We start from the raw sequence: 27,949 nt of genomic DNA, 5'->3' as shown, positions 1-27,949 counted from the left end.
TCTGTTCCTTTCCTCTTGCCTCTTTCCCTGTCTCTCTCTTTCCCACAATCCCCTCTGAGATCTTCATTGTCAAGGGTAGAATTTCATTGCAACAGCATTTCTCAGACCAGCTGAAGCCAATCAAAGTCGAGATTTGACCCAGTGACCTTTGGCCGCAGGAACAATTATATGCCCCCTCCAGCAATGCTTTGTCATCATGGATACAGATTCACCACTGACAGTATGAACAGTTGTTGGCATTTATTCTGCACAGATCTTATATGTTGGGGCTTTGAGAAATTTTTAAAGGCATTTTTTTTCTCCTTTTGATATTTATTTCACCTGAACGGGAATGTTAGAGAATGTCGCTAGATCCAGCAATGGACATTGTTAGTGTTGGAAGGAAACAGACACAGTTTGGATTTTCTTGAATACTAAGCAAGACTGTTAGCTTACTTCTCACCCTTCCCAGCTGTCCCAAGCACTGATGTAGCACCTCTTTAGTCGATAAAATAGAACTCACTAAAGCACCCAGTTTCTGGCAGAGTCCATACTTGCCCCTTCCTCCTCAGGGCCCCAGGGTTACTATCATATGCCCTTTACATAACTGACTACAGCATTCACAGTCTTCAGGGAACACGGGAAAGAGAGAGGCTTCTTATCAAAAAAGATAATGGATCCGTGAAAACCATCCTCCAGGTGGTACCATGTCACGCGGACCCCCTGGTCCTCCAAGCGCTTCTTATAGAGCAAGCTGTCATCACGGAGTATGTCATTCTCACAGCTCACCAGGAAGGCCTCAGGAAGCTGAGCGATGACCTCATCATCTGCTATCAGGGGTGAATTTTCTACATCCAGCATATGTTTGGCTTCTAGATAGGCAGCTTCATTAAAAGGGCCGGGAGACCAGGGTTGGTAGCCTCTGTTCTTAAATTTCTTGGGGATGTTGTCAGGGCTGAGCCACTTCTCGTACTTCCTCCAGACATCTGGGGGTACACAAGTGCCGTTCAAGATGGCATCACGCCAGGAGAGGTCAATGGCCAGATAGTTACACAGATAAGTCACCATGAACTTCCGGGAAAGTAACGGGACATTTTGGTTCTGCTGAAAGGATGGCAACTGCAAACAGAATGCCTGGACAATTGGATAAATCAGAACCTGAGCCCGGATCCGGGGAAGATCCGATCTGCCCACCAAGGCCTGAGTGATGGCGGCCACCACCGCGCCTCCGATGCTTTCGCCACAGACCACAACCCTGGAGGAGTCCACCCCATAGGTTTCCAGGGCCTTCAGGAAGAGAATGGAGGCATTCATGCAGTCTTGGAAAAGGGCAGGGGAGTGGTGGTCAGGAAGCTTGCGGTACCTAAAACGAAAACAGGGAGCAACACTAAGCCGGTGTGGACAGTGTTGCTAGGGAGCTGTTTCAACAGAATCCTCAACCCCCTTACAAGACTATATCTGATTAAATCCTCAGAATAACCCTATGAAGTAAGGATTTTATCCCCATTGTCTTCCTATGAGCGTGTGAAGAGCCTGCCTAGAGTCATAGAGGCAAGGATTCTTAACTCCAAACCTGTGCTCTGTCAGCTTCCCGCAAACTCTATACGAGGTGATGCAACTTTGTTTTCATTGAACTATTTGCTTTGGGAGCAAAACAACCAGCAACGGCTGATAAAAAGGCAAATGAAACCACCACCAGTCCCACTGCTTGTCTGTAGAGAAAGGGAGAGAGAACACTAAAGTTAAAGTCAAGGGGAAGTTACTTTCAGGCAGAATTTTTTTTTTAAATCAAAAATCTAGGCCGAGCACGGTGACTCACGCCTGTAATCCCAGCACTTTGGGAGGCCGAGGCGGGTGGATCACGAGGTCAGGAGATCAAGACCATCCTGGCTAACACGGTGAAACCCCGTCTCTACTAAACAAAATACAAAAAATTAGCCAGGCATGGTGGCGGGCACCTGTAGTCCCAGCTACTCAGGAGGCTGAGGCAGGAGAATGGCGTGAACCCGGGAGGCAGAGCTTGCCGTGAGCCTAGATCGCGCCACTGCACTCCAGCCTGGGTGAGAGAGCGAGACTCGATCTCAAAAACAAAACGAAAAAAAATCAAAAATCTAATTTAAAAGAATTGGCTAGGCATGCATGGTGGCACACACTTGTAGTCTCAGCTACTCAGGAGGCTGAGGCAGGAGGATTGCTTGAGCCCAGAAGGTTGAGGCTGCAGTGGGCTGTGATTATACCACTGCACTCCAGTGTGGGAGGCAACAGCGGCAGGGAGTGTTCTGAAGGTGTAATGTAGAGACGGAAAGCTAGCCTGGAAACCTACAGCTCAAGCTGCGGAAGACCCAGGTGCCAGTGGCTGGTGAAGAACACTAGGGGGGTTGGTCTTAAATATCCTGAGGTTTGGTTTCCGAAGTATGTCCCCTCAAATAAATTCAAGGTCAAAGAAAAGGAACTTTAAAATGAGCTTTTAAAAACAGTAATGAACAAGCTAATTAATGCATAAATTGAGATTAAGATAATAGAAAGGAATGAATAAAAAAATAGAAACAGTTTGGCTTAACTGATTGGAGTCTGCTAAAGTTTATCTAAACAATTGTTCTCTTAAATGTTAAGTTGAAGTTGCTGCTAATCGTCTTTTCTGTTCTTACAATCTATCATTGAAAACATCAAGCCAGGCGGTGGCTCACGCCTGTAATCCCAGCACTTTGGGAGGCTGAGGATTACTTGACCTCAGGAGTTCAAGACCAGCCTGGCCAACATGGTGAAACCCCATCTCTACTACAAATACAAAAATTAGCAGGGTGTGGTGGTGGGAGCCTGTAATCCCAGGCACTTGGGAGGCTGAGACAGGAGAATCACTTGAACCTGGGAGGTGGAGGTTGCAGTGAGTCAAGATCACACCACTGCACTCCAGCCTGGGAGACAGAGTGAGACTCCATCTCAAAAAAAAAAAAGAAAGAAAACAAAAGAAAAAAGAAAAAGAAAAGAAACCATCAAAAAGGTATATTCTAATTATCACATTAAATTTGGAAGAAGCTCATAAGGAAAAACAACACCTTAGACTAGTGGCTTTCAACTTAGAATGACAAAATTATTTTTTTCGTTTCGAAGAAAAAATTATATGAGCCCCGTGGTATAAAATAAACAAATGCAGTCATTCTGGTTTTGCCCAAGGGTAAGAAACATAAGCCCTCACTCTTTCTCCTTCTTCTTTGACCTCCATAGCTGCCTCTAAGGCATCACAGGGAACCCTAGGGTTCAAAAGAGCCAGTTTGAAAACACTGACTTCTATTAGACCTTGGATTTTGTTTCCTCTAAAAGTTAATTTAACGCCTCATCTTTCAAAATAGAGTTTGATTGATTGCAGCATAATGTAGTGCCCATCTAGGAAACAATTATCGCCCAATAATCTTATTGCCCATTTCCTAGATGGTCAATACATTGATAAATCTATCAATGTTATCAAAGTAGGTTCCCATTTAAGCTCAGGCAAAACACATGCTTCTTAGAGGGTCCTTGCAGGGAGGTGGCCCCTGCACCTGGTAGCAGAGAGTACAAACCTCAGCTTTCATTTTCCCATTTCTAGAAATGAATACTCCTCACCAAATGTTGAATATATGACTCCAATATGATGAAGGGGATAACAAATATTAGGCAGTTTCTAGTGGCAAAATCTCTGACCTGCCAAAAAGAGGCAGAAATTCTCCTGTGCCTCCCTGCACTTCTCTCTTGCTCACTGTGATAGACTGAATGTGTGTGTCCCCCTAAAATTCCCATGCTGAAATCCTACACTGCAATGTAAGGGTATTAGGAAGTGGGGCCTTAGGAAAGTGATCAGGTCACGGGGGTGGAGCCCTCGTGAATGGAATTAGTGCCCTTATGAAAGAAGCTTTAGAGAGCTCTCTGGCTTCTCTTTCTGCCATGCTAGGATACAAGGAGAAGCTGGCAGTCTACAGCCTGGAAAAGGGTCTTCACCAGAGCCAGACCATGCTGACACCCTGATCCTGGACTTCTAGCCTCCAAAACTGTGAGAAATCAAAGTGTTGTTTAAGCTGCCCCATCTATGGTAATTTGTTATAGCAGCCCAAACTAAGATACTCACCCAGAGGTGAAGGCTTCGCAGAGCCAAAGGTCAAAAGACCCATCTTCTCCAAGAGCTCGGGTAGGGAGTCCCATCCAGGCCTTAGACAGCTCCCTCCCTTCAGTGTCTCTCAGGGAGTCTCCTCTCAGCTACTGTCTCCCTGCGGCCTCCTGGAAGCCCTTCTCTGTGCATGCAGCTCCATCAGCCACTCTATCAAAACTGCCCTGGCCCGTGCACCAGGTCTAAGTATCTGGGATAATGGTATCCTAAGCAATTTCCTACAAGGTATTAATGCAGGTGCTTATTGATACCTTTATGTGCTACCTGTTCAAGGGATGTTTTTATTATCACAAAGGCCTTTGGTGACATAGACTGTAATGGTGGAATTCCAGACACAATGGCAAGCTACCTGGGAGGTATGTTGATGAATACTAGAAAGTGCTGGCTTCCTCAATCTCATCAGAGAGGACCAGAGATGTTAAGTGACTTTGTTTAAGTCACACAGCTGTTCTGTCTACCAAAGCCTGGGGGCAGCTAAGGTTTGACGAGGTCCATTGCAGAGGTAGAATCTAAAAAGGCAGATTTTAATTTCTCTCACTGGCCTTCTCTAAACTCCTTCCCAGTGATGTGAGATCTCTTGGGCCAAGAACCAGAATCCTAGTGAGTAGCCCCTACTGCCCCCTCCATCCACTCTAAAGATGCCCCCATCTCCCTTTTGTTTTTATAGGACCAAGGTTGTATCTTAAGACACTCTCAACACTAGTTCCTGTAGGACCAGAAGCTTAGTTAGTTTTTAACCATGCAATAAGCACCTGCAGAACCATGACCCCAAACAACAGCCAGAATCTTGCCCATCACCTTCACCAACCCCACCATCACGCCATGTTGCTTCTCCTCCAACTTAATGAATGGTAACCCTTAATCCTGTAGCTATCATTTTGTTCTTTCTATGTTACGTTGTCTTGTTGTGTCTGTGTATTCCTCGAAAGTATTCTTTTGGTTTTAACGTTTTTACCTTTGCAAAATGAGTATCAGGCTTTAAGTGATTTTTTGAAGATTTTTCACTTAGTTTTATACTACTAAGATTCGTTTGCAATATGGTACACCTTTCTAGTTCGTTTATTTAAATGGCTATGGAAAAATCCATAATATCTTCATGGCTATGTAATCTAACAGTTGCTGTGCTGCAGTTTATTCATGCACGCCCCTGTTCATGGACATGTGGGTTGCTTCCAGGCTTTTGCTCTTTCGAGCTCTGCTGCGCCTGTCTCTGTGGATGCGTGTCCAAGAGTTGCCTCTTCGGAGTCAGGGCCTCTTTGATCTACAAATCACCCATGAACTTACCCTATCTCCTCTCACCCCTGTGGAACCTACCAGCTGTCTCCAGCAACTCACCCAATCATCAGAAGTACAGAGTCAGTCTCCCGGGCCAGATAATTGCACAGGCCATGGTAACAATCTGCAAGACAAAAACAGTCAGAGCAGCAGCGCATGAGTAGGACCCAAACCATCTCACCACAGCCCCTAGGAAGAGCCAGCTGACAGTCTTGGTGTGGGGTGTGGCATCCTCTCTGCTTCTGTCCATGCCTCCTCTGCCTGGGCAGAGCCAACAAGCCAGGCCAAATCATACAACTGTCCCCAACCTCCTGAATTTTGGGGTTCAAATTCACCTTGGGGCTCACTTTCTGAAACATTTATTTTACAGTGGAGGAAACCAGGGACCGGGAAATCTTAGTGATCTGAAATGGACAAAACCAAGGGAAGTTAGGCATGCCTAACTAGGATATTAATAATAACTACATATTTATGTTGATCAAGAAATAAACAAGGGTTGGACGGGATGTTTCTACTAGTAGAGTGGTGCATATGAAGTTCTGAGAGGCAGGTCCATTAATATGAGTACGTTGAACATACTAGCACAGTGGCAGACACAGAATCACTGCCAAACACACTTCTAATTTAGTCATTCTCAACTTCAGCCATACATAGAGGTACCAGGGAGTTTTTACAAGTCCTCAGGCCCAGGCTAAACCTCAAACTAATTAAATCAGAATCTCTAGGGTGGAAGCTCAGGCGTCAGGATTTTCTAAATCATACCAGGTAATTCCAGGGTATGGGGGAGGTTGCTGAAGTAGGTGCATGCTTCATTAATGTTCTTTGAGGGAGGTGACAATGGTTCGGAATGGAGCCAGAGGCACAGAGGGGTCTAAATTGAGTCAGAGCAGTCAGCCCCTAAGTTGAAGTTTCCACACTAGTAGGTCTAAGTCCTGGCTGCACATTGCAGTCATCTGATGAGCTGTTTAAAAATACTGATGCCCTGGCTCACGCCTGTAATCCCAGCACTTTGGGAGGCCGAGGTGGGCGGATCACGAGGTCAGGAGTTTGATACCAAGCTGGCCAATATGGTGAAACCCCATCTCTACTAAAAATGCAAAAATTAGCCGGGCATGGTGGCACATGCCTGTAGTCCCAGCTACTCAGGAGGCTGAGGCAGAAGAATTGCTTGAACCCGGGAGGCAGAGGTTGCAGTGAGCCGAGATCACGCCACTGCACTCCAGCCTGGGTGACAGAGCAAGACTCCATCTCAAAAAAAGAAATGCTGATGCCTGAGTCCTGCCCACTTAGCCTGGGGTATGATCTGGGTGTGAATATGACTTTAAAATTCCCAGGTGATTTTAAGGCCCAGACAAAGTGAAGACCTCTCCTAGCCACCCCGGGCCAACCTGGGTGTCATCTTCCCGATGTAACCCAGACATTCCTCCTTTCCCAAGCATGTCAGGTCGTCCCTGTTTCAGAGCTTTGCACTTACTGTCCCTTCCACTTAGACTTAATAGGGCCGGGACTAGGGTGAGGTAGGCAAGACATCGCCTTGGGTGCAAAATCAAGGGAGCCCCACAACACTCAGCCATACAGAAAAATAACATTTGGATGCAATTAAGAAATCACAATTAATGCCAAAAAATTGTATGTTGAACAAAATATCAAAATTTTAAATAGGCTTGGCTGGGTGCAGTGGCTCACACCTGTAATCCCAGCACTTTGGGAGGCCAAGGCAAAAGGATCACTTGAGCCCAGAAGTTTGAGACCAGGCTGGGCAATATAGCAAGACCCCGTCTCTGTAAAAATAATTAGGCCAGGCACAGTGGCTCGCTCCTGTAATCCCAACACTTTGGAAGGCCAAGGTGGGGGGATCACTTGACCCCAGTAGTTCAAGACTAGACTGGCAACACAGGGAAACCCTGTCTTTACAAATAACTTAAAAATTAGCCAGGCATGGTGGTACATGCCTGTAGTCCCAGCTACTCAGGAGGCTGAGGCAGGAGGATCACCTGAGCCCAGGAGGTTGAGGCTGCAGTGAGCCATAATTGCATCACTACACTCCAGCCTGGACAACAGAGTGAGATCCTGTCTCAAAATAAACAAACAAATACATAAACAATTACCTGGGGGTGATGGTGCATGCCTGTGGTCCCAGCTACTCGGGAGGCTGAAGCAGGAGGATCACTTGAACCCAGGAGTTGGAAGCTGCAGTGAGCTGTGATCATGCCACGGCACTCCAGCCTGGGTGACAGAGCAAGACCCTGTCCTTAAAATATATATATGTATATAAACAGGCTTCTACTTTTCACTTGCACACTTGCTCCGCCCTGTTGGGTCCTGCCTGTGTATACATTTTGACATTTTGTTCATCATAATTCTTTTGCATTAAAATTTGTTTTTTTAAACATTGCATTAAAATATTACTTATCTTGATGAATGAATGTTTTGGCACCCTCTGAATCTGGAGTCTGAAGCAAGTGCCTCCCTCTAGCCCCGGCCCTCACTTAGAAGACTCTTCTCCGGCTTCCAAAGGGCCAGATCCTCCTCATCCATTGAGCCTGAGCTCAAATCTGACTTCTCTGATGAGAAGAGCTAAATCGGAATGATGCTGTGAGTCATTCTCCATGCCACCTGTGTTATCATGATCTGCAATAACTTCAGTGTCCAGCTCCCTCAGGTGACTGTCGGGTCCATGAGGACAGGAACTGGGTTCTGTTCCCGTGACAACAGATCCAGCTAGAGAATGTCCGTCGTCACTCCCACCACCAGGTGGCAGTACATCCTAATCTTGGGGAAGTTATGTACCAGGAGAAGCCCGCCTTTTCCTGTGGGCAAATTTTTCTCGCATGCCATGCATCGGTCCATACATCCATATCCATTTGTTCATTCGCAAGCTCATCCTTTCATCCACTTATTCCCCCATCCATCCATCTATTTATTCGTGCATTCATTCATTCAATTCAAAAAAAATGAAAACAACAGGCACTGGGGATCCAGCAACAAACAAAACTTCCTGCACTCTTCATTTTTAGTCGGGGGGGGGGGGGTGCAACTACTAAATAAGGAAACCCATGAAAGAACAAAATGAGCTCCGACTGTGTCAAGTACCTGAAGAAAATTAGCAAGGATGAGGCCGGGGGTGGAGACCAGGGTGCAGGGCAGGGCAGCAGTCAGCGGGGAGAGTTCTTAGATAAGATGTCCAGGGAGGCTGAGACAGGAATAACACAGGGTGGTTGCAGGAGAATAGAAAATTCCAGGCCGGGCGCGGTGGCTCACACGTGTAATCCCGGTACTTTGGGAGGCCAAGGCGGGAGGATCACCTGAGGTCAGGAGTTCGATACCAGCTTGGCCAACACGGTGAAACCCCGTCTCTACTAAAAATACAAAAATTATCCGGGTGTGGTGGCACGCGCCTGTAATCCCAGCTACTTGGGAGGCTGAGGCACGATACTTGCTTGAATCTGGGAGGTGGAGGTTGCAGTGAGCTGAGATCATGCAACTGTGCTCCAGCCTGGGTGACAGAGTAAGACTGTGTTGCGAAAGAAAGAAAGAAAGAGAGAGAGAGAGAGAAAGAAGAAAGAAAGAAAGAGAGAGAGAAAGAAAGAAGAAAGAAAGAAAGAGAGAGAGAAAGAAAGAAGAAATAAAGAGAGAGAGAGAAAGAAAGAAAGAGAGAGAGAAAGAAAGAAGAAAGAAAGAAAGAGAGAGAGAGAAAGAAAGAAGAAAGAAAGAAAGAAAAGAAAAGAAAGAGGGATGCAGGAAGGAAGGAAAGGAAGGAAGGAAGGAAGGAAAGGAAGGAAGGAAGGAAGGAAAGAGGAAGGAAGGAAGGAAGGGGAAGGAGGGACTAAGGAAGGGAGGAGAGGGAGAGGGAAAGAGAGAGAGAGAAAGGAAGAAAGAAAGAAAGAAACAGAAAGAAAGAGAGAGAGAGAGAAGGGGAGAAGAGAAGACAAGAAAATTCCAGGCAGCAGTTTCACACAATGGGCAAAAGGAAACTTGAAATGGCTGCAGAAGCTAGAGACTGATAAAATCCTGAAAAGTCAGGATGTGGACAAAGCTGGCTAAGACAGACTGGACACAACATGGCACTGGATTTGACCTGAGTCTATCCTGGGATGTCCTTCTATGCTCATCAACATACTAAACACACACCCACTAATACCATGGCAGTTCTGGGACACCCATATTTGGTGTACAAATGGGTGCCACCACAGTTCCGAGAAAACTCCGCCATTTTCCAGGAATTTTCATGAATATTCCACCCCTTGGTTAAAGAAACCTATAAAGGTAGCAGCCCCAATCCTCCTTACGCGTGTCTCTCTTGAGTCTGCCTGCACTCTTTTCTTGACTATGTGCTTTTGCCTTTGCAATAAATCTCTGTACTTTCACCATTTTCTGACTCTTCCTTGAATTCATTCTCATGATAGTGTCAAGAGCCTGAACACTGGCGAGGGTCAACGTCCCACTGGTCTTTGGGGACCTCCCCCAGACCAGCAGTATCATCTTTGTGGCGAGCCAGTTAGGAACATCATCACTCCCATTTTAGAACAACTGGCAATTGGTAAGTCCCGCTCCAACCTTAGTTTGAGTCCTCTTGTTCTCTGGAATTACTACTTTCTTCCTTGTTTCTTGGCGCTAACTACAGCCTGCCTCCCTGCTGCTCCCTCAGGCTGGAAAACCCAATTCACCCTGATGGGTGACAAGCAGAGATGAGAAATTATCAGCCTACACAGAGTAGTTTTGGGTTTTGTTTGTTTGATTTTTTTTTTTTTTTTTAAGACAGTCTTTCTCTATCACCCAGGCTGGAGTGCAGTGGTGTGATCTCAGCTCACTGCAACCTCTGCCTCCCGGGCTCAAACAATCCTCCTGCTTCAGCCTCCTGAGTAGCTGGGACTACAGGCATGTGTCACCATGCCCAGCTAACTTTCGTATTTTTTGTAGAGAAGGGGTGTTTCACCATGTTGCCAGGGCCAGTCTTGAACTCCTGAGCTCAAGCAGTCCACCTGCCTCAACCTCCCAAAGTGCTGGGACTCCAGGCATAAGCTACCATGCCCAGCCTTACACTGAGTAGCTTTGAGGCAACATGGTCCTCCCTAACATGAGGCTAATGAGGGTGGTAGGGTAAAAACCCATACCAGGCAGTGGATGGATGGTTTCCAAGGAGTACTATGACTTTTTCCTGGGAAGGGTCTTCTGTTTTCCCAAGGGACCAGCTGTGCCAAGACACTGATGCTAGTTGGGAAATGTGTTCTCCTTGTCTTTCTTTAAACCTTACTGTTGTGATTTTCTCTTCTCATGCTTCTTCCTCACACTTCATCCGAAAGCTTAGTGAACTCTTTAGACACAGCGGGACAGGCCCCTTAGATACTGTTCTCTGGAATGCCAAGTGCTCCCTTCAAGGTCCCTATGTTTTGGCCATACTGAATCATCTCTACTCCCAAGCTTTACCTGGTGGTAAATGTTCAGATGGATATCAGCAAGCTTGCAGGCCCACAGCTTGCCCTTCTCAACCTTCCCATTTCCAAAGCCCCAGGGGCCACGGATGCCTGGGCAACACTGAGACTCCAGGGATGCCTGGATGCCGAGGACAGTAGGGCTCCACGGATGCCTGGACACTGAGGCAGCTAGCCAAGGGAACTGGGATGCCTGTCTCCCTGGCATGGACATGGAGCTGGCCAATCATAAGGAACATTTCATAAAATGCCAGGACCAGTCCATCCATGAGGGAACCTTACTGTTATTTTCCCCTTCTCTCTCAAGTCATGCCAAGGACAAGCCACGGCCATGGGTAACTTTTCATCTCTGCCAACTCCCCTTTGGGACACATTCTTAAAAACTGGAATAATTTTAAACTTGATGGGCTTAGAAGAAACTCATTTCTTTCTGTAACACCATTTGGCCCCAGTATAAGTTGGAAAATAGGGTGCAATGGCCAGAGAATGAAACCCTAAATTTTAATACCATCTTGTGATTAGGTCTTTTTTGTAAATGTCAGGAGAAATGGACTGAAATACCATATATATAGGCCTTCATGGCTCTTTATCAGAACCCTTTATTAGCCAGTCAGTGCCCAACATCAGGAGAAAATTACAGAAATTGGCTTTGGAACTCCAAATGCCTGTTAATCAAATGTTTGATGTAGCTTTTGGGATATTTGATAATAGGGACAGGGCTGAAAAGGCTGAAAAGACCCGACATGGCAAACAATGGGATTAAGAGCAGGCCCAAATGATAGCTGTCATTGTAACTCTTCAACCAGTGCCCCACAAACCCAGGGTCACCCAGAGGGAGGCTTCAGTCATGGGTCAAACAGGCCTAACAACAAACCTGCAGGCAATGGTTACTGCTTCAAGTGTGAAAAGTCGGGACACTGGAGCAATGACCGTCCCAGCCAGGGAGCCCACCTAGACCCTGCCCTCATTGCAAGTAGAAGGACCACTGGAAAAGGGACTGTCCTGAGATCTGAAGGGAGAGAAAGACACCCGATGCTGTAATGACCATAACTGAGAACTGAAGAGGCCTGAGGTTCCTGGCAGCTCCCACAAAAATCATGGTCATCACAGCTGAGGAGACTCGGTGACTCTGACATGGCTGGTAAAAATATTAATTTCGTAACTGACTCAGGGGCCAGTTACTGTCTCCTAAACAGCCACCCTGGGCCCTTATCCTCCAAAAGCTACAGTGTCACAGGTGTCGATGTCACCCCAAAACCAAAGTGCTTTACTTTACCCCTGAGCTGCAGGCTAGGACTATATATAGTATAGTCTATATAGTATATATAGTAACTCATGAGTTGCTAGTTATGCCAGAATGTCCCATTTGTTTTTTGGGATGTGCGAGACCCTGACCCAACAACGGATGAATAACATGCACTGACACAGATATTCTGCTTTTCCAGTCCGGCTGAGCATCTGAGCCGCTTACAGACACCAAGCAAGGTGCCGTAAAGGGTCAGTGGCCATGGCCCTGACCAGCCAGCGAGATTCGTATTTATTCAGTAAAGATTAATTGACAAAGGCTTGAGTCAACACACCTGTGGGTAATTAACCTGGTCGCTCCTACCCCGGAGAGGGCCGTCTTGCCCATGAATGATCAAAGGTTAGTATTAGGACCACGTGAGTAAACAAGCTATTTAGATAAACTATTCTATCTTCCTTTGTACCCACTTTAAGTTATTTACTCAAGATAAGGGTTAGGTTAGGTAAGGGTTAGGTTCAGCCATAACCTTATCCTGAGATTTTAGCGAAAACCTTCAGGCCTTCCAAGAAGGTTTGTGGCTATTATAACTAAAAGTTTTCCCACCAGCCTGACTGAACCCCCACACAGATGGGACTTCCTAGCCATCCCAATAAATGAAGCCACTTTACCAGGCCCTAGAAAGCCCTCCTTATTGGCAATGCTTGTTGTTTCTAAACCAGTCTCAGAAAAACAGGAGACCCACACACACACCGAAATAAGGTCTCAAGTAGACCCGCAAGTATGGAACCAAGAAACTCCTGGCAAAGCAATGCTCAGTCAGTGATCATCTCTTTAAAAGACAAAAATAATTCCCCATACAAGGATCAATATCCTCTCAAATCAGAAGCCGGGCAAGGACTGCAACCTCTAACCGAGAAGTTGTTAAAACGTGGCCTACTGGTTCCAGGTCGATCTCCTTGTAATACTCCTGACCTCCCTGTCCAAAAACCAAACGGTAGTTCAAGACTTACAATGAGACCGTAATTCCCTTACATCCTAGAGTGCCAGATCTTCATACCATATTTACCCAAATACTGGGAGACACCAATTTGTTCATGGTATTAGATCTTATGGATGGTTTCTTTTGTTTCTCTTTGCACCCTGACTCTCAGTATTTGTTTGCTTGTGAGTGGACTAATTCTGGAACTACTATTTCCCAGCAGCACACCTGGATAGTACTGCCTCCAGGCTTTGGGGATAGGACTCAGGTGTTTGGAAATCCCTTGGCATGAGAATTAAGGGAGCTAGAGCTAGAAAGGGGGGGATACTCTAATATGTGGATGTTATCCTTGTATGCAGTCCCTCTGAGAGGACTCAGAGAAGAATGGCATTCAGGTCCTAAACTTCCTGGGAAAAAGAGGGTATAGGTTCTCTTCATCCAAGGCCCAGATTTCTAAACCTGAAGTAAAGTAAAATATCTGGGACACATCCTAAGCCCAGGGAACCAGACCTCGTCCATCAAATGAAAGGAGGCAATCTTGAAGGTAGGACCTCCACAAACAAAGAAGCAACTTAGAACTTTCCTGGGTGTGCCAAGGTTTTACAGGATTTGGATCCCAGGATTTGCGCTCATTACTAAGCCATTGTACGAGGCCCTAACAGGACCAGAGCATAAACCACTCAGAAGGGTTTGTGCGATAATAAACCATACCTGTTGTTCTTATATCAACAATTCAGGATTAGCTGAACGGCATGTTCCAAGTTTTACCAACAGGCTATCTGGCTGTATAATTTCAATAACCTCACTGCTGAAACCACGTGGGACTCCATCCAGGGATACCTGCCAAGTGTGACATGAGTCCTACCTTTCCTGGGACCTCTAATAGCTGTCTTATTACTTCTGATCTTGGCTACTTTCTTGTTTAATCTCTTTGTAAAGTTTATGTCTTCTATTAGGTTGGCACAAATGTTTTTCGCCTTTTATGGCAAAAACCGCAATTACTTTCACACCAACCTAATAGATTGCAACAGTTCCACGTCAAAAGGATGGCCCTGCAGGATTCCAACCAACCCCTGCCTCAGATTCAGATCCTCCTGATGACCCACCCTTAGGACCCATAGGCTAGGAACCCAGAGATTTCCAAGCCTACACTAGGCGGGACCAACACCCGTAATCAGCAGAAAGTAGATACTGAAGACTGACCTCCCCCATCATCAACCCCTAAATATAAGAGATGGAAATCTCTGAGGGAAAAAAAATGAGATAGGAATTATACAGGGTGGTCGCAGAAGAATAGAAAATTCCAGGCAACAGTTTCACATGACTAGTAAAAGGAAACTGTTGAAATAGCTGCAGAAGCTGATAAAACCCTGAAAAGCCAGGGTGTGGACCAAGCTGGCTAAGACCGGCTGGACCCAACATGGCACTGGATTGGACCTGGGTTTCTCCTAGGACCTCCTTATGTGTTCATTAACATATTAAACACACACACACCAGAGCTAGGACAGTTATGGGGACACCATATTTGGTGTACAAATGGGTGGCACCACAGTTCCGAGAAAACATCACCTTTTTCCAAGAACTTTCATGATTAGCCCACCCCTTGGTTAAAGAAATGCATAAAGGTAGTGTTTCTTTGCGCCTGTCTCTCTTGAGCCCATCCCACTCCCTTTTCTTGAGTGTGTGCTTTTCCCTTTGCAACAAATCTCTGTATTTTCATTATTTTCTGACTTGTCCTTGAATTCATTCTCACAATGGTTTCAAGAGCAGGGACACCAGCTGGAGGTCCCACTGGCCTTTGGGGACATCCCCCAGCCCACTGGTATTAAGACCACTCTGGGGAGGGACAGTTGAGATACAACTGAAAGAACCAGGCATAGTCAGCCATGCAATGTCAGGGGTGGAAAGGGTATCTTTTGAGGCTGCGGAAACAGCAGGTGGAGAATGGTGGTGAGAAGTTGCTGAAGTGTCTGCAGCAGATACACGCATATCAGGACTGCAGCTGAGTGAACGGGTAAGGGACATCACAGGTGACCTGGGCGAGGCTGTGGGAGGAGTCTGGGTTTCACGAAAGGGCACAGGAGAGATTTAAGTGCAGAACTGACAAACTCTGACTTGTATTTTTAAAAGATCCGTCTGGAAGGCTGGGCGCGGTGGCTCACGCCTGTAATCCCAGCACTTTGGGAGGCCGAGGTGGGTGGATCATGAGGTCAGGAGATCGAGACCATGGTGAAACCCCGTCTCTACTAAAAATACAAAAAAAAAAATTAGCCGGTCACAGTGGTGGGCACCTGTAGTCCTAGCTGCTTGGGAGGCTGAGGCAGGAGAACGGCGTGAACCCGAGAGGCGCAGCTTGCAGTGAGCGGAGATCGTGCCACTGCACTCTAGCCTGGGTGACAGAGCAAGACTCCGTCTCAAAAAAAAAAAAAAAAAATCCCTCTAGCTGCTGGGTGGGGACCAGATATGAGTAGCGAGAGGTGAACCAGGGAGACCCGTCGCTGGGAGGCTGGGGTGCAAGGGGGCAGGCAAGCAAGGATGGGGTCTTGGGTCATGATGATACTGCAGAGCTAGAGGGAAATACATGGGTTTGGGAGCACTGTAAATGAGACACGGCAGGCCAATGACTATGAGTAGAAAGGGGAGAGAGGACTCCACAGCCTCTGTGACGGCCCCACCATGACACTGCTGTCCCCATCTTGACTGAGACCATCATATTGTAGAAAAGAAAAGGATTCCCATGTCGGCTGCCACACTATCTACTGACCTGAGCCCAAAGCCCTTAGTCTGGGCTATTAACGCTATAAAAATCTCCAACAACTGATTCCTTTAAGCTACTGTAGAAGGGTTCTTGTGGGAGGCATGAGCTAGGCTATGCATGCAGATGAGGCCCTTCCTCTACAAAGCCACAGGGAAGCCCCTTACCCAGGCTCCCAAATACTGTGCCCCCTCCATGGTAGAAGATGATGCCTCGCCGGGGTCTGGAGGGTGCTGCCTTGGGCTGGAACAGCCTCACGGGTATCGTCCCAAAACGCAGGTCGGTAACCACAAGTTCGGGGTCCTTTTTAATTCTCACGCTATCATGTAAAAAACGAATAAATTTGGGCATGGAGCAAATTCCCAGCTTCTCAAATATATTCCCCTGTTGGAGGTAATAAAAGAAAGCCAGACGTTAGGAGAGGTTAGAATCTGGATGGTAGATTCCCCGACACTTAGAATTGTTAGGATGTTTTCATAGTTTCTCACCTGCCTCCTGTAGGTACAGGGGGCTCTTCAGGAATCCATGGGCTCTGGATTGTGTCCAGGTAGAGGACTGGGTTTTCCAACTTATCTCCCCAAAGGCTCTTGATTGAATAATGATGTGAATTTGCCAAAGGGTAGCCTAGCTTGGGGCTGACTGGGAAGAAGCCACTGACAGAAAAGCCAACTGTTGGCCGGGCGCAGTGGCTCACGCCTGTAATCCCAGCACTTTGGGAGGCCGAGGCGGATGGATCATGAGGTCAAGAGACCAAGGCCATTCTGGCCGACATAGTGAAACTCCATCTCTACTAAAATTATAAAAATTAGCTGGGCATGGTGGCAAGCACCTGTAGTCCCAGCTACTTGGGAGGCTGAGGCAGGAGAATCGCTTGAACCTGGGAGTCAGAGGTTGCAGTGAGCCAAGATAGTGCCACTGCACTCCAGCCTGGCAACAGAGAGAGACTCCCTCTCGGGGAAAAAAAAAAAAGAAAAGCCAATTGGCCAAGGCAACTGGCCAGCAACTTCCCTCTCTATAGCTCTGTGCTGGACTCTCCCCAGCCTGGGATGCAAAGATAGTTCCTCACCTGTATCAGCACATCATTCTTCTGTGTTAGGAAGGATTCCTAACTGTGTCCGTGTTCAACGACAAAGAGCAATGTGATCAATTAGGGATGTCTGTTGTGGGCTCAGGTCAAGGGAGTAATGTGTTTTTAAACTAATATGGTCACTCTACTTATAAACAATTCAACATCTGAATATTTCATGAAATATAGTTACAAGGTGTCATATTTCATGTACATTTCAGCGATTCTGGATAATCTCTTCCACAGACCTCACATTTGGAGTGTGTCTTTGTCATAAGGAAAACAGCCAGGAATGATAAGAATGACAAGAACAAGAATAGCTGATACTTATTAGACATTTACAATGTGCCAGTACTGGCCCAAGTGGCTTGGATCATTAACTTAATTAAACTTCTCAGCAACCTTTCTAAGTCAGGCACAATTATCAGCTCCATTTTACAAATCAGGAAATTAAGACATGCCAAGGTCAAGTTCCTTGCCCAGGGTTGTTCAACGAGTAAGATGCAAAATTTGTGTTCTCAACTGCTAACCAAGAAAGAGCTTGGGTTTTGGAGTCAAGCCTATCCAAGCTCAAGTCTGAACCCAAACTCCAATGAACTGAAAAGCCTTGGGCATCACTGTCTCTGAGCTTCAATTTCCCTTGTTTACAAAATGAGAAGCATGGTGTGTATGGTCCAAGGATGAGGTGTGAAGATGGGATGTGACCACCTACATAGAGTGTCTCCCCAGTGGGTCCTGGCCAGTGTGAGCCCCACCCTTTCTCTTGCTTGCACCCACTGGGTCTTGTCTGAGGTCCCACGGACTACCCCAATCGGTTCCCTCCATGAAGAGGTCCTCCTAAAGGAACTCCAAACAAAATAATGATTTCCCTGCTTCAGTTGGAGGAGAACGAGTTGATCTGCAAGGTGGAGGTCACCTGCTTTTCCCATCAACTGACCCACATCTGAAAACCCCAGGCCTCTATGTTGTACCAGTATGGATCTTCACCTGCTCAGCTGTGAGCTCCCTAAGTCGTGGCACCTGTTGTCGGGGTAGGCTGGCCGCAGCCCTAATCTCCCCAGCTGTCTGCCCTGTTTGCCCACACACTGTGGGCTTTTCCATGCCTCCCTTTGTTTCCTGGGAGACTTTCTTACCTGTTCAGCAGGTGGTTGGGCACCAAACTGACTTTCATATCCAGGCTCAAGAGTCATGTTCACGTGGGGCCATCCTCCTCCCTCTCATAGTAATGGCCACTGCCTTCTTGGAGGCCCTCAGTACCGTGTCGCCCAGGTTGGAGTGCAGTGGGGCATTCTCAGCTCACTGCAACCTCTGCCTCTAAAGATTTCTTTAGAACTCCTCTGGAGCTTTACTGTGTGGATATGATCACGCATGTTTGTTCCTACCACCAAACCAAATGCTTCTCACGAGCAAAGGTCTCAGCACCTTCCCCTCTGTCTCCAGCATCTAGAACAGGAAATGTCTGTTTAGGGGATTTTGAACAATGCAGTGTGATGTTAAACCTCCATAGGCATCGCACTACCTCGGAAGGTTTAACATCACACCGCACTGTGTGATGGCCACTAGCTATGCCACGAAGTTACATTGTTTCGGTTTTGGTTTGGTTTTCCAATTCTGAGTCCACATTTTCTATAGCTGGTAACTTAGGACAGGGGCAGAGAGGAAAACTGATTATTAAGATTATGCATGAGAGCATCGAGATTTTAAAAATATCTGAGGTCCAGTGGCCGGGCATGGTGGCTCACACCTGTAATCCCAGCACTTTGGGAGGCCAAGGCAGGAGGATTGCTTGAATCCAGGAGTTTAAGATCAGCCTTGGCAACGTAGCAAGACCCCATCTGTACAAAATATCAAAAAATTAGCCAGGCATGATGTGATGGTGCACACCTGTGGTCCGAGCTACATGGGAGGCTGAGGTGGGAGGATCACTTGAGTCCAGGAGGTGGAGGTTGCAGTAAGCTGTGTTCATGCCACTGCACACCAGCCTGGGTGACCGAGTGAGACCCTGTCTCAGAAGAAAAAAAAAAAAAAAATCCTCACTTTTCAGAGAAGAAAATAAAGGCACAAAAACACGAGTCCACAAAACAAGTAAGTGAGGGCTTCAGGGCTCAGAGGGTGGTCTGATACCAAAACAAAGCTCTTGATTTTCTGGCCGTAGCCTCTTTTTAGCTTTTTCCTTGTCCTCCCTAAACTTCTTGTTCCTGTGTTGTCTATCTGTCCTCTGGAACCGAATGAACATTCACTACTGCATGTCTTCATCCTCATCATCATCACCCCATGATGGGCAGTGTGCCCCGGGAGGCCCCAGTGCTGGAGGGATCGAGAGAGGATGCCACAAGCTGAATCCACCCTTTCAGCGCCTGCAGACCCATCTCAGAGTCTCCTGTGAGCAGCCCGTAGCAGCTGTCATCAGTAGATGCTTAGCTTGTGGGCTGCTTTTGAGGAGAAACACTGACAGTTAGAAAAATCTCCATTTCTCTGGGCCACCTGAACATCTTAGGCCCTCGTTCTAAATCCTGGGGCTCTAACCCAACTAGTAACTCCATATGGATTGCAGCCACTGGCTTGAGACTGCCTAATTCCAGGCTGATTGCATTCTCCAAATGAGAGAGACAAGAGCCCTTCCTACATCTTTGCCCTGTCTCCTTGCGTCAGTGGCATTGATGCCATTGCACACCGAACTTGTCCGTGTCTCTAAAAGTGATCTTTTAGAGAATGTTTTTGTAACCCATGGGGAACATTTCCAGCAGCACAGAAATGTATTTTATGAATTCACTAAACATCTCTAAACATATTAACCCTCCCAGATGAGGAAACTGAGACACAGAGAGGTTAAGTAAACGGTGCAGGACCACACAGAAAGTGAGTGACAGAGCTGGGACACACACTCAGGCAGTCCGGCTGCTGTCTCTGTTCCTTATTCCTAAGCCCTGCTGTCAGTTAAGCGTGGCCTTCTCATCCTCCTCCACAGCTGCCCTGGAATCAGTAGGAGCTGTTTGGCTTCTATAAGGTCTCCACCCAGGGTTGGGACATTGGGGTTAACTCAGGTTGCCTGCCACAAACAAGATGTCAAACCATTGCTTCGAAATCCACTGCAACTCTGGGTGCATGCTGGTCTACCCCAAACCCCCAATCCCCAAGCCCTGCTCAGAGCCTAGCTGGCATGCTCACTCAGAAATGCTGGGTAAATTCATGTATGATTATATCAACAAAAGTAAGCACCTACCAGATACCAGGCTCTGTGAGTGGGACTGGGCTTACAGAGATGAATAAGGAAAAAAACACCTGTGGGGCTAGGTGCAGTGGCTCACACCTGCAATCCCTACACTTTGGGAGGCCAAGGCGGGCAGAGTGCTTGAGCCCAGGAGTTCTAGACCAGCCTGGGCAACATAGCGAAACCCTGTCTCTACCAAAAGTACAAAAATTAGCCAGGCATGGTGGTGCACACCTGTAGTCCCAGCTACTTGGGAGGCTGAGATGGAAAGGATCACTTGAGCCCAGGAGGTTGAGGCTGCACTGAGCCATGATTGCACCACTGCACTCCAGCCTGGGCAACAGAGCAAGACCCTGTCTCAAAAAAGTAAAATAAAATAGAAACAACCTGTAGGTAAGTCAGTGCACCGAGGGTGAAAGTGTGTGCGGCTGAAGCAGGTGCAGGGGCTGTCAGGCCACAAGCCCCGGGAAGGCAGGAACTGGATCTGAAATTGTTTTTGAATTCTCAGAAAAGAGCCCAGTGATTGGCACTTGGTAAATGTTTGATGCTAAAGGAAGAAAAGAAGGGAGTTAGAGAGAGCAGGAGAGAGGAAGGAAGAAAGGAACCAAAGGAGGGAGGAAAGGAAGGAAGGAAGAGAGGGAGGGAGGGAGGGAGGGAGGGAGGAGGGAAGGAAGGAAGGAAGGAGATAGGGAGGAAGAAAGAAGGGAAAGAAGAAAGGAAGGAGGGAGAGAAGGAAGGAGATAGGGAGGGAGAGAGAATGAAGGAAGGAGAGAGGGAAGGAGGAAGGAAGGAGGGAGGGAGAGAAAGAAGGAAAAAAGGAAGGAAAGGAGGGGAGAAGGAGGGAAGGAAAGGAGGGACGGAAGGAAGGAAGGGAGGGAGGGAGGGAAGGAAGGAAGGAGATAGGGAGGAAGGGAGAGAATGAGGGAGGGAGGAAGGAGAGAGGGAAGGAGGGAAGGAAAGAAGGAAAAAAGGAAGGAAGGGAGGGAGAGAAGGAGGGAAGGAAGGGAGGGAGGAAGAAAGGCAGGCAGGCTATGGGAAGGGGGAAGGAACGGAGGGAGGGAAGAGAGGCAAACAGAATAGCAGATACAGAAGAGACAAGTCTATCTTGAGGGAGTCTGAAGAGAGAGAGGCAGAAGGGAAGTGAAAGAGGGAAAAGAGGGTAAGGTACTGAGAACAAGAGAAGAAGCCCCCAGGTTACGACATGGCCTGAAAGTAAACTCACCAAAGTGACCAGGTAGAGGAATATGCAGTGCAGGAATCTCAACTTGGCGGGATGCTGCAAGGTAGCAGGAATATCCGTGGTGAGGCAGTGCTCAAAGACAGCCCAGACAAAGACCCCCAGGAAAAAGACGGGCAATGCCAAGAGTAGCACTAGCCATGGGACAGCCATGTTCCTGGGGCCTCGAGGAGCTGCTGCCCTGAGGAGCTTGCCTGAGAGCTTATGTGAAGAGGACCTGGCCGGGTTAAACCCTCCGCCTCCTCCACCTCACTGTCTCTAGGCTAAGCCTGACACCTGACACAGTGGCCTGACCTGACTTCTCAGGGTAAGCACAAAAGGGCCAATGGGAGCTGGAGGAACCTGTTTCCCTAAGCAATGTGGGGACCCAGAAAAATCAATACTGCCCGTCATGGGGAGTCTTGGAAGGTGAGCTTCCCAAAGATCTTCAGGAAGATCAGGCTCAAATGGGCATCTCGGCTCCTGGGAACCCTAGAAAGAGATATCACGTGGGTTATATGGGCCTCCAGGGCCTGATCTTTCAACTGTAAGATAGGAGACTTCGCCAGGCGTGGTGGCTCACGCCTGTAATCCCAACGCTTTGGGAGGCCGAGGCGGGAGGATCACGAGGTCAGGAGATCGAGACCATCCTGGCTAACATGGTGAAACCCCGTCTCTACTAAAAATACAAAAAATTAGTCGGGCGCACTGGTGGGCGCCTGTAGTCTCAGCTACTCGGGAGGCTGAGGCAGGAGAATGGCGTAAACCCGGGAGGTGGAGATTGCAGTGAGCCGAGATCGCACCACTGCACTCTGGCCTGGGAGAAAGAGCAAGACTCCATCTCAAAAAAAAAAAAAAAAAAAAAGGAGACTTCGCCAGCTTTCCTCGTCAGAGTGTGTTTAGGGTGAGCACAGCACATCTCACCCCAGCTCCCTAGCTAGCTGCCCTAACCCCAGTTTTGTTTTGTTTTTTGAAACAAGGTCTCACTCTGTCACCGCCTATGCACCCTCTGGGCCTCTGGCCAGACCAGGGCAAAGATTGGCGTGTTTTCTGGTAGTAATAATCTTCCGGGGTCGTGGGACGGGAGAGAGGAATGCCATTGCCAAAACTGGGCTTTATCCAGCCTCATATTCCGCCTCTAAAAATGGTGCCAAGGGCTGGTTTGGGGACAATTTTTATCCACGTTACGTTCTGCTAAGAGATAAAGAAATGATTGGAACCATTTTGGGAAATAGGCTTTGAGCCTGAAAATTTTAGAAATTTTAATTTGGGCTGAGCACATTGGTAATCCCACCTGTAATCTCAGCACTTTGGGAGGCCGAGGTGGGGGGATCACTTGAGGCCAGGAGTTCAAGACTACCCTGGCCAACATGGTGAAACCCCGTCTCTACCAAAAATACAAAAATTAGCCGGGCATGGTGGCACACGCCTGTAATCCCAGCTACTCAGGAGGCTGAGGCTGGAGAATTGCTTGAACCTGGGAGCTGGAGGTTGCAGTGAGCTGAGATCGCACTACTGCACTCTAGCCTGGGCAACAGAACGAGACTCTGTCTCAAAAAAAAAAAAGGATAATATAGAAATTATACATATAAGAAAATACCACTACCCCTAGGGCTTAAATAGAGCACCCAAGAAAGACCCCATTTCCACCCATAGGGCTGAGACCCAGCTCTTGTTGGAAAGGGCATAGTGTGAATTTGCTGAACTGGCAAAGAAGTTGCTCAACTGCTACACAAGGGGGACTCACTGGTGTCTTCCCCTTGACACACACACTCAACAAATTTGCTGAAAATCTGCCCTCTTGGGTGCTAGGGAAAGCCATTTATTCACAGGGAGGTGTTTTACTGGAGGCACTCTGAAGTGAAACCACCCAAGGGGACTGGAAGGGAAAGTTATTGACCTCCGAGTGCTGCAGGAGCTTGGAACTAGAAGGCAGACCCCCTTTTTTATTCCTATCGTTTGTGTTTTAGGTTTTGGTTTTTTGTTTGTTTGTTTGTTTGTTTGTTTGTTTGTTTCAGAAAACGAAAGTTACAGAAGAGGCTTTACCCCAGTGAGTATCTGCATGGCAGATTTTTGTGTTTTTACATCATTGTATCTTTGTAAGAGTTTACTTAGGTTTGTCTTAGAGGGTTATAAGATGCACTATTCTGGCTAGGCATAATTATCTTTTGTTGTTGTTGTTGTTTGTTTGTTTTTGTTTTTTTGTTTTTTTTTGAGATGGAGTCTTGCTCTGTCATCTAGGCTGGAGTGCAGTGGCGTAATCTCAGCTCACTGTAGGCTCTACCTCCCAGGTTCATGCCATTCTCCTGCCTCAGCCTCCTGAGTAGCTGGGACTACAGGTGCCCCCCACCATGCCTGGCTAATTTTTTTGTATTTTTGGTAAAGACAGGGTTTCACCATGTTAGCCAGGATGGTCTCAATCTCCAGACCTCGTGATCCGCCCATCTCAGCCTCCCAAAGTGCTGGGATTACAGGCTTGAGCCACCATGCCCAGCCAGGTGTAATTATCTTTTTAAAACTCATGACGAATAATGTAATTTTTGGTTTCTTAAGCATGTTTATGGATACCCCTGAAGATAGCACACACTGGAGGAACTTGGCCTGAAAAGCAGATAGCGCAATTACTGCCTCCAGAGCATTTTTGAAAACAGTAGAACAATTAGCCTGCAGTTAGTGGAGGCTAATAGTTGGGTGTGAGACCAACGGAGGCACAGAGCTTAACAGAGAGATCAGGGAAGGAGAAAGTCAAGACAGCCCTGTGGAAAACACTGCATTCTTAGGGTGACTGTACACAGGTCGAAGGCTGCACCACTTGAGGTGTGATATTAGAAGCTGCACACTGCAAAGAAAATAGACTTTACTGAAATAGTTTATCCACATCATTAAACAAATAAAGAAGGTCAGAACACGGGGGTTCATGCCTGTAATCCCAGCACTTTGGGAGGCCGGGGCAGTGAATCACTTGAGCTTAGGAGTTCAAGACCAGCCTGGGCAACATGGTGAAACCCCATTTCTATAAAAATAAAAATAAAAATAAAAATAAAAATAAACAGTGCATTGGGTGCAGTGGCTTATGCCTGTAATCTCAGCACTTTGGCAGGCCAAGGTGGGCAAGGTCAGGAGATCGAGACCATCCTGGCTAACATGTTGAAACCCTGTCTCTACTAAAAATGCAAAATATTAGCCAGGCGTGGTGGCAGGCACCTGTAGTCCCAGCTACTTGGGAGGCTGAGGCAGGAGAATGGCATGAATCCAGGAGGCAGAGCTTGTAGTGAGCTGAGATTGTGCCATGGCACTCCAGCCTGGGTGACAGAGCGAGACTCTGTCTCAAAAAAAAAAAAAAAAAACATAGTGCATGCTTGTAGTCCCAGCTACTTGAGTGGCTGAAGTGGGAGGATCACTTGAGCAGGGAAGGTCAAGGCTGCAGTGAGCTGTGATCGCACCACGGCACTCCAGCCTGGGCAACAGAGTGAGACCCTGTCTCAAAAGAGAAAACAAATAAATAAATAAGTAAACAACATAAAAAATAAGCTCAGGGAGAACTGGGGGGAGGGATTAGTATCCAGAGTTGCTACAATGTAGTATCTAAAATCTCTAATCTTCCACAAAACATGAGACATGCAAAGAAACAGAAAAGTATAACCTATACAGAGAAAAAAACATCAGTGACAGAAGTTGCCTTTGAGAGGGCCCAGATGTCAGACTTAACAAAGCCTTTAAAGCAGCTATTATAAATATGTTCAAAGAACTAAAGAAAATAATGTTTAATGAAGTAAAAGAAGAATATAATGACAATGTTTCATCAAATAGAAAATACCAGTAAAGAAATAGCAATGACTTTTTTAAAGGGCAAACTGCAACTATGGGATTGGAAGGTATAACAACAAAAATAAAATATTCACTTTGGGGGCCCAACAGTACATTTCAGCTGGACGAAAGAATCAGCAGACCTAAGAGTATAGCAATAGAAATGATGCAATCAGAAAGACAAAGAAAATTAATGAGGAAAAATGAACAGCATTTCAGGGAAAAGTGGGGCACCATTAGGTGCAGCAACATACATATAATGGGAGTACCAGAAGGAGAAAAGTGAGAAAAAGGAACATTAAAAATATTCCAAGAAATAATGACTGAAAGCTTCCTAAATCTGTTGAAAAATGTTATTCTACATATCCAAGAAGCTCAATGAACTCTGCCAGAAATAATCAGTTCCTCTTCGAACTTCCTTGTTCATTTTAGCAACTAGTGTCCTTTCACATTGCTAGAAATGATAAATTCTTGTTCTCCAAACAAGCCTTTCTGTCCTTGCCGTGCCTAAACATGCCCAAACATGCCTTAATGGACAATCCCCCACTCCCCTCCTTTCTTTACAAGTTATGTGTTTAAGGGTTTCAGTTTACCATATTTGGAAAAGTTTTACCACTCCTACCCCTTCTTCCCCATCTACCCTATTAGGAAAAATTTCAAGTTTTAGCCAATCAGGTTAGCTTAAATTGTACAGTCCAACTCAGCCAATGTGGAAAGGACACAGAAACAGAAGCTATGTTAGGGATAAAAACCCTTCTCTCCATTGTTTGGTGCGCACTTGCGATCATGACTGATGCAGGCAGCACCCTTCTGCAGAAGTAAATTTGCCTTGCTGAGAAGTCTTTTGTTTGAGTGCTCGTTTTCTTTGTGGCTACAAGCTCTTATTTACAACAAACTCCAACTATGATCAGTGCAAAGAGATAGCATCCTTGGTAAATTATTCCAAACACTTAAAGAAGAATTCTTTCCAATTCTTCACAAACTCTTCTTAAAAACAGAAGAGAAGGGAACACTTCTCGAAGGCTATAATAAAAAAGACAGATACTAACAAGTGTTGACAAGGATGTGGAGAAACTGGAACTCACATTCATTGTTAGTGAAAATGTAAAATGCTGCAGCCACTTTGGAAAGATTTTAGTGGTTCCTCAAAATTTATTGAACATAGAAGTATCATATGACACAGCAAGTCCACTTTAGGTATATACACAAGAGAATTGAAAACATGTATCTACACAAAACACTATCTATAAATGGTCATAGCAACATTATTTATAATACCCCAAAAGTGGAAACAATCCAAATGTCCATCAAGCAGTGAACAGGTAAACAATGTGGTATATACATTGTATTAGGGTTCTCCAGAAAGAACAAACCAAAAGGACATAGAGAGGGAGCTATACGAGGGGACTTATTAGGGGAATTGGCTTACACAACTATGGAGGCTGAGAAGTCCCACAATAGGTCATCTACAGGCTGGAAACCCTGGGATGCTGGTAACGTGGCTCAGTCCAAGTCCAAAGGCCTCAGAACCAGGGAAGCTGATGGTGTAATTCTCTGTCCAAGGCCAAATGCCTGAGAACTCCGGGGGCACAGGGTACCACTGGTGCAAGTCCTAGAGTTAAAAAGCCAGAGAGCCTGGAGTTGCTGTCCAAGGATAAGAGAGGAAGAGTACATTCAAGCTCCAGCAGATACATCAACACATTAGGATTTTCTTTGTTTTTATTCTCTCTGGACCCCCAGCAGATTGGATGGTGGCTGCCCACCTTGAAGGCAGATCTTACCCACCTAGTTCACTCAGACTCACATGCTAATCAGTGGAAACGCCCTCACAGAGACACCCAAAAATAATGCTTGACCAGGTTTCTAGGTATTCCTTAACCCAGTCGAGTTGACAGCTAGCACTAACCATCACATCTATGCAATGAAATATTATTCAGTATGCCAAGCTCTCATGCCTGTAATCCCAGAACTTTGGGAGGCCAAGGAAGGAGGAGCACTTGAACCCAGAAGTTCGAGACCAGCTTGGGCAATAGCATGAGACCCCATTTCTACAAAAAAACAAAAGTTTAAAATCAGTGGGACATTGTGGCACATGCCTGTAGTCCCAGCTACTCAGGAAGCTGAGGTGCAAGGATCACTTGAGCCCAGGAGGTTGAGGCTGCAGTGAGCTGTGATCATACCGCTGCATGCCAGCCTGGGTGACAGAGAGAGATCCTGTCTCAAAAAAAAAAAAAGAAAAGAAAGAAAGAGAAGGAAGGAAGGAAGGAGAAAGAAAGAAGAAAGAAAGAAAGAAAGAGAAAGAGAGAAAGAAAGAGAGAAAGAAAGAAAGAGAGAAAGATGAAAGAAAGAAAAAGAAAGGAAGAGAGAAAGAGAAAGAAAGAAAGAAAGAAAAAGAAAGAAAGAAAGGAAGGAAGGAAGGGAAGGAAAATTCTAATGAGCTTTAGGGTCTAATCTCCCAAACCCTTCCCTTCTCATGACCTCCACTCCATGTGGCTTTGATGAGGGATTTTAGACCTCGGGGATCTGTGAAGACAGCAATGGGGGTATGTGGTATTATCCTGATATTTCCAAAACCCAGATGAGGTAATGATGCACATATGGTGGGGTTGCTTGTGGCTAGCACTCTAGGTACTCGAGGCAGTAATTCAACTAATAAATAGTTGCCATTTACTGAGGACTCCCTGTGTGCCAAGCAGTGTCCTACCAACAGCCCTCTGAGGTGAGCACATGGAGATGAAACTCACACTCTACAAGATTGCCTCACTTTCCCAAGATCATTGCCAAAGGGAAAGAGGTTTCCAGCAAGTGTGTCAGGCTGTGTGTTAATTTCATACAGGTTCTC

At 46.5% G+C, this 27,949-nt stretch overlaps 1 protein-coding gene across 1 annotated transcript; it reads right to left on the bottom strand.

Moving 5' to 3' along the window:
* Positions 1-567: 567 nt before the first annotated feature.
* Positions 568-21,474, bottom strand: AADACL4 (arylacetamide deacetylase like 4). Its single transcript, XM_032760963.2, has 4 exons — positions 21,307-21,474; positions 15,975-16,191; positions 5,456-5,519; positions 568-1,342 (listed from the first exon to the last, which is right to left on the bottom strand). Exons 1-4 carry the CDS (start codon positions 21,472-21,474, stop codon positions 568-570), a joined length of 1,224 nt encoding a protein of 407 aa, XP_032616854.1.
* Positions 21,475-27,949: the final 6,475 nt, after the last annotated feature.

The sequence above is a fragment of the Hylobates moloch genome, unplaced genomic scaffold (assembly GCF_009828535.3).
Source record: "Hylobates moloch isolate HMO894 unplaced genomic scaffold, HMol_V3 SCAFFOLD_9, whole genome shotgun sequence".
In the NCBI taxonomy this organism is placed as follows: domain Eukaryota; kingdom Metazoa; phylum Chordata; class Mammalia; order Primates; family Hylobatidae; genus Hylobates; species Hylobates moloch.
Note: the sequence above shows the minus strand (reverse complement) of the source record. Positions and strands in the feature narration are given on the sequence as shown.